This window comes from Macrobrachium nipponense, chromosome 9 (assembly GCF_015104395.2).
Source record: "Macrobrachium nipponense isolate FS-2020 chromosome 9, ASM1510439v2, whole genome shotgun sequence".
NCBI classification, from domain to species: Eukaryota; Metazoa; Arthropoda; class Malacostraca; order Decapoda; family Palaemonidae; genus Macrobrachium; species Macrobrachium nipponense.
The window spans coordinates 51,967,992-51,980,064 of NC_061110.1; the positions used below are offsets into that span (position 1 = coordinate 51,967,992).

The 12,073-nt window shown below is 36.5% G+C and overlaps 1 protein-coding gene across 2 annotated transcripts in view; it reads left to right on the top strand.

Annotated features, from left to right (window-relative positions):
• The window catches only part of LOC135218377 (RNA cytidine acetyltransferase-like), a 558,384-nt gene that overhangs the window by 390,619 nt on the left and 155,692 nt on the right, over window positions 1-12,073 (top strand). For both annotated transcript variants that reach the window (XM_064254646.1, XM_064254647.1), the window contains exon 12: window positions 2,506-2,675. In XM_064254646.1, the coding sequence (XP_064110716.1) occupies window positions 2,506-2,675 (170 nt within the window). The remainder of the gene's footprint in view (window positions 1-2,505; window positions 2,676-12,073) is intronic.

Sequence of the window (12,073 nt, forward strand, 5' to 3'; positions counted from 1 at the left end):
TGCTTTAAGTATTCTATTGGTAAAAGGATGCTGTAAATTGAAAAACTTATTCATGCAATACATTTAATAAAAAATAAACATTAGGTAAAGATAGAATAAAGAATAGAAATGAATGGTTATTATACTGTTTGGTAGTTTCAGTAGTTGAAGAGATAATGAAAATTTATGGCTTACTGTGTAAAGTGATTGCTTGGCGATCGTTTGATACTCGTAAGTGCTGGATGTAAACAGAAGTTTGGAAGCTTTTTTTTTTTGTTTGTTTATTATAGTTAATGGTTAATTAATAATTATTTGAAATGAGTACATGTAATACATTTGATAAAAAAATTGTGAATTAGATATCATAAAATATAAAATAAATAAGACTGCCAACAAATACGTATTTTTTAGAATTCTTCTTCTGTTTTAATATTACGTTACGTATACGTATGTTTTATTATAGCTGTCAGTAACTCGGTATCTCCATTAGGTAAAGATAGAATAAAGAATAGATATGAATGGTTATTATACTGTTTGGTAGTTTCATTAGTTGAAGAGAGATACTAATGAAAATTTATGGCTTACTGTGTGCAGGAAAAATGATTGCTTGGCGTTCGTTCGGTACTCGTAAGACGGGTAAGAGCTGAATGTAAACAATCGATTGGAAGGTTTATTTTGTTTGTTTTGTGTATTATAGTTAATGATTAATTAATAATTATTTGAAATGAGTACATACTGATTATTTAACATTTTATTGGCATATTCTAAGCTTTTAGCTCTTAGGATTAGATGTCAGACTCATAGACTAGGCTACAGTAGCAACCGCTAACATAGGCTAGGCTTATTGCTAAGGGACATATGCTAAAGTCCTAATATATGCAGTAAAAATGGGGTTGAACATTACATGCAGTTGAATATTACTCAAGTATGTACAGTATTTTGCCTTTTTGGAGTCATATTTCCTCCGTCGGATCGGTGTCGTAACCCTAGAACATGTGTTTTAGGCCTGGAAATATAATTTACTGGGGTGATTTTGGAGGGCTTCGAACGGATTAGCCATTTTACATGTAAAATGTGGTCCAAGATACGAAAACCTCATGATATGAAGGGCGCCTCGGAACGGATTAATTTTGTATCTCGAGGTACTACTGTAATGATTTTTAGAAACTCAATTTATGGCGATCAATGAGTTATCTCATACAAATTAAACCTATTTTGGTCTATCATAAAATATCTTGTATGCTTAATTTTAGTAATTTTTAAAATAGGCATTGAATAAAAAGCAAAAGAAAAGAAGAAATAAAACAAACAAATTTTCACTGTCACCACTGGAGAACTAGTAATGGGGCGTACACAGCGTAAAAGAAAAAAAATTACACTCGATGTATCACAAAGTGGTCAGAGATGCTAACAAAAGACACAACAGCAACATAATAATCAACAATATAACATATAAATAGTCTAAGATGACAAATAAAACAACTGAACTTGTTTTTAACCAGACTTACCTAAAAGCAGGTGAAAATAAGATATTAAACAAACAAACTAACTCTCAAGATCCCTGGTTACTCAACATATCACAAAATAGTCAAGGGATTAATTAACAAATGACACAATGGCAACGGGATTAATCAATAATATAACATATAAACAGTCTATGACAGCCAAACTTAGCTAAAAACAGGTGGAAAGAAGCAAAAACAAACAAACAAACAAACAAACCAGGGTGACCATTGAAATGCTACTACTAATGTCATGTAGTCGGCACAAAAAAACAAAAAAATAGTCATTCTTGATAACTCACAACTTCCAGCAGGAAGTACCACTGCCATACGTATGATACAGCACAAGATATCCCGAATAAGCCTTAAAATAACACTGTGGATCCAAAGACATCTTGTATTAGTCCGATATTAGCATTTAACTTTTTTATAAGTTAGCTTGTGGTAAATTGAAAATTTTTAGAGCACTGATCACAAGATATCTTGGGTTTGTTTGATAAGGGGTTAATCAACTTCTGATAGTATATAGAATAAATGATTCCGTATCTTTTATTTATGTTCCACCCAGCATTATCTATTTTCTTCTTTTGATGTTATTATTTGGAACAGTTTTGTATTCCCATCTCATATTTGAAACAATTGTAGGTCCTATGTCATTTGAATTCTCAACAGCTTATGCAGGTCTAACATTCCATGTTCTTCCTGTATTGTTGAATAGGTAGCATGCTCTCCTACTGGAAATAGCTTATTATTTTTCAGCTGAACTGAAATAGTTTTCTGCACAGACTAAAGACTAAAGCAACCCATATGAAGGGGCAGGGATTGATGGAATTTGTCCCGTAGGACTTTAATGATTTAGTAAAAGTGTAATTTTTAAAAAATTTATTAAGCATTGAGTATTAAAGAAACTTTCTAACAGGTGGTAATCAGGCAGAAAGTACACAAGAGGGAAGAAATTATGGTGATACAGTTATAGTTAAGATTGCACTAATATGTTTCATTCTAGAAGCCTTTCCTATTACAGGTGGGACTTTTAGAAGAAAAGATAACTCCAAATCCACATTTGCAGCCCCTCTTACAGGCCCTGGATGAGAGATCACCTGAACCACTGCATTATCTTGCTGTGTCTTTTGGTGCAACACAGCAGTTGTTAACTTTCTGGAAACGTGCTGGTTTTACTCCAGTATATTTGAGGTTTGTGTCCACATATAAGAAGATTTTCTTAGAGAACTGAGATTCCGTCACGTGTGCCACATTTTTTTTATAGCGTAGTCGCTGTTTTATCCTCAAAAGATTTACCTTCCATGGTGTATGCCAGTGTCCCATGGTGATCAGACTAATATCAAAGAAATATCTTTTAGCCTGGTATCAAAGAAATATCTTTTACCCTGGTCTTGTAGCTGGGTATTATACCATAATGATAATGAAGCTGTACCCATTTTCCTATGTCAAAACTGCAGAAGGGACTATTACTATCACGCATGCGCATCAGCCATCCTGTTTTATGATCGGGCCGGTTAATAGACCAAAAACACAGACTTAAGTCTATTCAGCCAGTGATCCTCATTTTTGAGAAATTATTTTGAGATCGTTCTTCAGGAATCATGGAATCCCCAAAATTTGGAAGTTAAGTGCTTATTTTTATGATTAGTGAAAAACATTTAGGTTAAAAACTAGAATTTTTTTTTTAATACAAAAACTGTTTTTTGTTTGGCTGTCCCTTGTTTGTAGAGCGCATGGTCGGCATAATACACAATCCTGGCTAGCCCTCTTTATGAATGCGAGAATTGTTAATGAATTTGTCATTCTTTTTGGAAGTTTTAGCTAAAGAACTACTCCACAATGTATTATTAATTTATTTAATCTTTTCAGATAATGGTGTCTGCAATTTTCTTGGCATTAGCCCACATGAGCCATTAGCCTAGTTGATTTAGGACAAGTAATTTTAAACTAGATTAGCCGTTATTTGTAGCTTAGTAACCCTGACTAGGTAGTTACCTAATATTTCGGTGATATGTGCCTAGAAGTAGATAAACTGGCTACACTATTTTAATTTTATTTGGCATATATATTTAGCATGACCGAAATAACCCAAGCTAGGTAACTCCTAATGTTAAGTAGTATACCTTTACTAACACCCTATTAGTCTGAATTGTTAGCCCAGAATATGTAACCTAAGACTAGTAGAAAATTGGCAACAGATGCCAGATGAAATAGTAGTCTAAACCTGGGGCTACATTTTAAGTGGTTGTTTTAACCCTTTAGCGCCAATTGAACGTATTAAACGTCGATATAAATTGTCTGTTGGGTGCCGATTGAACGTATGGTACATCGATATAAAAAAGTTTTTAAAAAACTCACGAAAAAATAGTTATAGGCCTACTAGGCAAAAACTTTTGAATCATGCACCTTGGGGGATGCTAGGAGCTCACGGATCAAGGCGTTGTTTTGTTTACAATCGTTACCCAGGCGCGCAAGGGCGAATTTCTTTCTTCTCACACTAAAAAGTATCAGCGACACATCTCAGAAATTATTTTGTCACTTTGACATCATTTTTGCACCATTTTATATTAGCCATTACATGGAGTATTATATATGAAAATGTGCGCAATTTCATGTAGAATACAACTAAAACAACCTATGGTTGTAGCTTTTATCAGTTTTGAAATATTTTCATATAAATAATGATAGAATAAAAATCACCTTCAGTCAACTTTAACTCAACCGAAATGGTCGAAAACTGCAATTGTAAGCTACAACACTTACAGTCTAGTAATATTCAATCAATTACCTTCATTTTGCAACAAACAGGAAGTCTCTAGCACAATATTTCGATTTATGGTGAATTTTTGAAAACTGCTTTTTTTTACATCCGTGTGTTACAAATTCATGCATCATTTTGTGATAATATTTTCTCTGTGTTGCCTTGATAATTTTACAATGTGTTATATGCCAAAATGATCGCAATTTAGTGTACAATATAACGAAAAAAAATTAACTCGTTAGCTTTAACCGTTTTGCTCACAGCGCGATTTGTATACAATCATATATTAAATTTTTTTTTTTTGCGCTGTCATATATCCCAATATTTATATATGATAATGATATTGTTTTTTCATTTCTGATGGTTGCATACTAAACTTCAGGCAATGACAAAAAAAGGAGCCAAAAATGAACTCTTAATCTTGAAAACTACGTGTGCTGTGAGTTTTTGAAAAAAAAAAAAAATTTTCCATTTCGGCGCTCACTTGCGAACGCCGCCGGCATACGGAAGACGATTTTTAAAATTCTGCTTCGGCATTTAAGGGTTTAATAACATATAAAATTGAGTGTTGAAATTATAATTCTAATTAGATACTCTAAATTACTTTTAGAGTAAGTGTTAATTTACTTATAGGTAAAATAAACTAACATGAAGGTTAGTTTTGATAGGATGGTTTTTATATAGGCCAGTTTATCTGTACATAATACAACATACTGAAAGTATTCAAGGCTTCGCAAAATTTCTGTTTGCTATGCTATGACTTAGTATCCTAGCCTATATATAAGTTTACAAACCAGTTTATTAAAAGTATTAAAAATTACTGGATCTCAATAAGTAGTAACTTGGTTGTGTAGCCTAACTAAGCGATAAGGGTACATATTAAATTCTTGTTGGTAATAAGTAGAAGCTTAACCAGATTTAATAGGAATTGATTATACCAGAGATACTAACCTAAACTATATGAAAAAGTTGCTTGGGTTGGTAAAACAGGTTAGTCTTGAACTAACTTGAGTGGTATTGGGTGTTGTTATATTTAAAATTAAAATCTTAAACATAGCCAATCCAAAAGGGCCAAGTTTAAGTAATACAGACCTAAACAAGTCTTCAAAGTTAATCTAAACCTCAAATGATTTGAGTTAACAGATATTGGCAGATCTAGGTAATAACTCCACATCAAGTATTTACATGAAAGTTACTGTTTTTCTATAGTAATTGAGATGCTTATTGAGGTTTAACCATTATTTTTGGTGGGGTTGATTGTAATCCCCAGGGGGCTAGTAATAGAAACAGCAAAATACATTTGACGCCCCAGTCCCTAGTGGCTTCTGTATGGGACTGTTCCTTACAGTCCGTGGGGAGTTAGTGCGTAGAATTGCCTAGATACAGTGGGCCCCCGTATTCGTGTTCTTCATTAAAAAAAAAACATGTATAAAACTTTTAGTGGGTTTTTCTTGAGTTTTACCTACCAAAATAGGCTATTTTCAGCATTTTTATAGGGGTTCCAAGTGTTTGCAGATTCTAACCATTCACGCGGTGGTCTGATACACATCCCCGCGAATATGGGGACCACTATATTTTACATAATGTACTAAAATTGTACATTTGTAGTCAAATTGACTTGTAAAATGATATGTACTATTCATTAATATTTATGAGTGTCCATTATTAAAAATAATTTATACTAAATTTTTTATTGAGAACTTGGTTTTTTCATTACAGGACCATCTTGAGACATGGCCCTTAGTTAGTGTTCCGTAGCTGGTTGCTCAGTACATTTGTTGCCCATACCACCTGCCATAGACATAGTCCTTGTAATGATTAGGACAAATTTATTTAGTTGCCTGATATGTGCAAAATTTGTAGCATGCTCTTGGCAGCAAGCTTTAAGGATGAAACTGCCCATTTTAGACTGTCTCAATGGGTCCTAGGATTTAGCAAAGGTGAGGAGGGGGAAGATTATATCTGACCGGCAGAACTCCAGCAGTATATATTTAACCCCTTGTCTGCAAATCCGTATTGCCCCCAAAACCCAGTAATATCAATCCCCACTACTCCCCAGGGCATCCTGTGGAGGAAATAGAGGATTCCTCACTTGGAGGAGAATTGTATAAAGATTTTTGAGGTAGATATTTATACCGAAAGAACCTTGCTGATCCCAGAAGGATAAGGGACACAGATTTCAACTAGCCATGGGAGAAGCATTGTTGAAGCAAGTCAATCCCCCATGCAGCTTTCAGAAGCTGATAAGGATCCTTCCCCGAAGAGGGATATCACCTGCACCCAACAGAAATGGAAACATTGTCAGAGGGCTATAATAATTCACCCAGAACTTCAGCCCCTTGGGGAACAGACAGCTGCAGCTCAGCTGTAGATACACAGTTAGGTTATGCAAGCTCCCCCAAAAGGGATACACAGTTTGCGGTATTTGGTTAGTTCCGTAAGGAAATAAGGAGTGAAACCAAAGATGCTTTTGCTGTTGAGTGGCAACAGATAATGGACATACTGCATGATTCTGAACAAGAAATTAAAGAAATCATGTCAGTAATGTATACACCAAAATATAAGCGTCTTGTATCTTCCAGTAGAATAAGGAAAGTTGAAACCAAATGTGCCCAAACAAGAAGGAAGAGTGCAAACCCAACTGGAACCAACAAAATGGCCAGTTCCAGTTATGAGTCTTACAACCAAAATGTAACAGACTCCAGAATCCTACTCTGATGCTGATAATCCTTTGCGAGATGCCTCAATGTGCATCTCTCCAGATAGTAGGTATCTTATGAATGAGAGAAAGACTGTGATAGAAGTAGTATATGTTGAGTTTAGAGACAGGGTAGAATTTCCTAATACAGAATGACACCTGATACCACCTGTGCCAGACATGGAGAAACCTCAAAGGGAAACTATTCTCTACCTGGGAATTTAGCATTGAGAGCTGTAGACAACACTCTTTACCAGGTAAATGGGAAATAGTTCCATACTTCCATTATGAACAAAACTCTGGTTGGTCATTATGTACCACCAGCCTTCTACCCCTTCATATTTAAAATGATAAACCATGTGAAGGCACATTTTCAAGATTATGTGATAACCAGAAAGCATGAACCATTGGCAGAACTAAAACCATTTGCTTCAGTTATACCAGTTTCAAAAAATGCCACCGACGAATGGGCAATGCTTCAACTTCCTTTTGATAGTTAGAGGGGACATCAGCATCACTTCCTCATTGTTAGAAGTTGCCACATAAAGGCTTCCAGAAGAATCCAGGGCAATTTTGGCTACTGTGGCTAAAAAGCCTTAAGAGAACATTATGGGAAACACTCTATGACTTTTTATGACTTTTTAGACTGGCGCATAAAAGCGCGAATGGAGGTATTGGAAAAAGTCTCTTCCCAATGTGACTGCCTTATTACAGTCTCATGCCTTCTGTCGGGACTTGTTTGAGGAGTCTCTTGTGACTCAACTAAAAGAGCAAGCACGTCAACAAAATTGTATTGTGTATTCTCTTGGGAAAAGATTTCAGGAAACAAAAAACCAGAAATTTCCCCTTACCCAATCCAAAAAAGACTGATAAAAAAAAAAAAAATCAATATAGCCCTTCATTCACTTCCAATAGCTCTCCTCATATGCAGGTAGGTAGCCAGAAGGGACAACTCCCTCAAAAGGGACAATAATCTGCTTAGCAAAAAGTGTATCCTTTTCACAAGGTCCAAAAACCATCTTATAAAGGAAAAGGAAAAGCAACATCTGGAATGTCATTCAGGGGTCGGGGGTCGGTTTCAGAAATATCACAAGGAATGGAAGTCTCCTAGGGGGCACAGCATTATTCTCGACAGGCTGGAATGGAAATGGTCTCCTCTCCCTCTACCCTTAAAAGGGTTCTTTCAAAAACCAGACCCCTATATGAAAGATTACATGCAGAAGGCCCTCTTAAAAGGAGCCATAGAGAAACATTTGTACTTCATCACCAAGTACATCTCTTCAGTGTTCCTAAAAAGGATTCTTCAGAATGAAGGGTGATCCTCGACCTGTCGACATTGAACAAATACTTTGTTTGCCAAAATTTTCAAATGATTACCATTGCCCAAGTACTTTGTGTTATTCCAAAAGGGACCTGGACAGTTTCTATAGATCTGAAAGATGTATATTGGCACGTCCCAATTGCTGTTCTCTTCTGCCCCTTCCTAGGGTTCCAGATAGGAAAAATTATGTACAGATTCAAGGTCATGCCTTTTGGACTAAACATTGCCCCAAGAATCTTTACAAAATTGGTGACAGTAGTTGTCCGAGAACTCAGGAAAGAAGGAAAACATATAATAGCTTATTTTGACGACTGGTTAGTCTGGGGAGCCACAAGAAAAACCTAAGAACAGTAGTCAACAGACTCCAGTCAAAAGGTTTATAATAAATTGGAAAAAAATTCTGCTTCACACCCAGCAGACAGTTTCAGTTAGCTTATAATAGGATCATAAGTTAATGTAAAAAGATTTTTCAACTTGGGGTTGTATCAACATTAAAGTATTCTATATTCTTTACTTTCAATTTTGCACATGCGTTTATACTTTTTGTAAGTATTATAAATTCACTCCAGAACTGGCATTCTGTAAATAAGTAGTTCATGACAGCCATCAGGACTGGAGATGTTCCCGTGACGATACCAAGAACATAGCAGATGATTGGTCTTAAATCACCGTTCACATGATGAGCTCTGGTTGAAATCTCACGATCTGTAGGATTTCACAATCAACCTCTGGTTGATCCCCATAGACCAAATGACAGACCAAAATTACACTTCATATGATTCAGTCTGTTTGGAACTAACTAGGCCTTTCAGTTGATTATGAAATCAGACCCCAATTAATTCCTTATTAATGTTTATATTTCAGTTATGGAATTATTATTTTCCAGTATATTATTGCAGATTATGGAGTCTGTTTGTGCAGCAGGTGCCACAGGAATTCAGAAGGCATGTATAATTTGCTGAACATCTGAAGAAAATCCAAGTAAATTATGAAACCTTCAAGTAAATATGTGGAATTCGATTAAGAAAAATGCATACCTAAGTAGGAAACTTTATTCTGATATTTTTCATGAAGTTACAATTCAAATCATCAATGAGGACGAGTTTACTCTCTTAAATCATCAATGAGGACAAGTTTACTCAATCGGATTGCTACCATTCTCCATGTCTAAGAAAGTATATCACACTATTTACCGAAACGACCAAAAAGACCGAAACTGCCCACGAAACAACCAAAATGACCCTAGATATGTTTGTTTTATAATTGTAAACTTGTTTAATTACTGTGTATATTTGTTTTATAAGTGAAAACTTGTTTAAACAGTATTGTAGGGTGGTTTAAACCTGAAATTGGGTCAGACCATTACAGAGCAGATAAAAGCACCAAATTTGGCATGTATCTGCTTTACATCCCAGAGAATGATTTTGGAGTGGGAGCCCAAAAATTAAAGTTCCCTAAGTTGGTCAAATTCAATATGGCGTCCAAGATGGCCACCCAGACCACCTTTGCTCATGGTTGGTCAACAATAGCACCATTTTATGAGCCAAGACCTCATTTTAATGGTTTTCATGCTCAAGAAATTCAAAATTACGATTCCAAATAAATATTAGGACTCTTTAAATAGAAATAATACAATAAGAGGAAACAAGAATTGTCATATATGCTAATCATGACTTTTTAACCCATGTAGAAAGACTCATATACACAAACAATTTCCTCTCTAGAATTTATATCGTAATATTGTTCATGTCATGAAAAATCAATTAATCAGAGCTAAATGGGATGTTGACAATAGTCTATTAAGCACGTTTGCATAAAAGTGTACTCTGCAGATTAGCTTGTGAACCTTTGCATCTTGAGCGAATTCCTGAGCAGCCACATTTCACCAGGAGTTGGCACCCGTCGAAAGTTCTGGCACTGACATCCACACTGGCTGCCACTGCCCAAGCCCATTGAACGTACTTGGCTACTGCATAGAGCTAGTTCCTCGCTGGATGAGTGGTTTTCGCACTCGGCTGCCAATCCAGTGGTCTGAAGTTTGAATCCTGGCTCGGTCAATGGGGAATAAGAGGAATTTATTTCTGGTGATAGAAATCCATTTCTTGAATAAGTGTGGTTCGGATCCCACAATAAGCTGTAGGCCCTGTCATTAGGTGACCAATTGGTTCTTAGCCACGTAAAAATCTAATCCTTCGTGGCAGCCCTAGGAGAGCTGTTAATCAGCTCAGTGGTCTGGTAAAACTAAGACATACTTAACTTAACTGCATAGAGCTGCTGGTCAAAGAAGTTAACTGGAATTTGACCTGGTGTGGCAGCTTTCTCATAGAATAGTGGCAGCATAGTGCAGATTACTGGGAGAGCAGCTTCAGACAACATTGATGAGTGTGATAAGCTGACTAAGTAAGAGGGACTGACGCTTCCTGTTGTATTGCTGGAAGGGTGTGACTAATCCATTGGGCTTCTTTTTCAACGGCCAACTCCAGATCATTCCCAGTTGTTTGAGACGTAATGACTGGGCATGGTGGAAGCCTGATAGATGAATTCCTAAGTTCAACTGCTGGGACTACTGCACAGCACTCAGTAGACGATGACTTTGATTTCCATCTGTTGGTAAGGAAACTGGTGGTCTTTCTTCACCAGGTTTAGATGCTGTGGGATTTTGAAACAGGCTTATCCCTGTCCCATGAAAGGATGTACTTGCAGACATAGAAGTCAAGTTGTGGTCAATGTTGTTGATAGCCCGACAGTGAATAACCCTTTCCTCAAAGAAGAGGGACACACAATTCCATCCTCATCAAATTGTTTGCACAATGATGCGGCCAGCTTATCTTCTATTTGAAGGATGCGGTCATGTGAGACACTAAGACCCAACTTGTACAGGAGCTGCACTATGTTTTTTGCTTCTGGTGGTGTATGTATGGTTATACCAACATAAGAGGGAGATGGGGTTCTCGCTGTAAAGAATGTCTGTTTTGCTCATTCTTGTGTGTGTTTGACGTCATTTTTTTGCGTTAAACATAATAGCTTGAGTAATTGTCATGCATGCTTGGAGTTCCTTGCCCTGCTGGTCATCCAGTTGTGTGCCATGTAAAATCATTAATACAGGAGCCTTAAGACCAGCAGGCACTGAAGCTTCTTGGCATCCAGATGTGAATCACCCTGTAAAAGTTGCAAGTGTCATGGTGGAATATGTCTCGTCTGATGATATTAGCAACCTTTGATATGCTTAGGCATCCTCGGTGTAGTCTCATTTCTTGAGGGCATCTCTTATCATGGTTCTCATTCCACTTTCAAATATTATTAAGGTGTTTCACCCATCAAACTGTTCCTGTGCTTTTGGAAGACTTTTCAGGAGTTGTTCTTTCAGTCATGTCTTGTTGATGGCTTTATGAATGGCCATGCTCTGCTGGTGACTGATATACAGTCCATGCAGTTCTGTGAGTTTAAACAGGACAGTATCACTTTCAACAAATCTTTCAATGTAATTGGTCAGTTCAAGAAATGCAACACTTTCATTCATCTTTTCATTGACATTTACTTCTTAGGCATTACATTTTCTGATGTGTGCCTTGTGCCTGTTGCAGAGTGCAACAAAACATTTCTGGTGATACATGGCCTCTATTGCTGTCAAGTCTGCTGCGGCCATCCATGACGGGAGTTCTGAATCCTGGAGGTCAGTTACAATGGCCCGAACATCAGCATCAAAGGTGCTAAAGTTGTGAAGTTTTCCAATTTCATTTCCTTTAGTGCAGAAGATGCAAAATTGTTTATCTGAAGATGTTCGCTTGCCAAATCTCTGTGTGACTTGT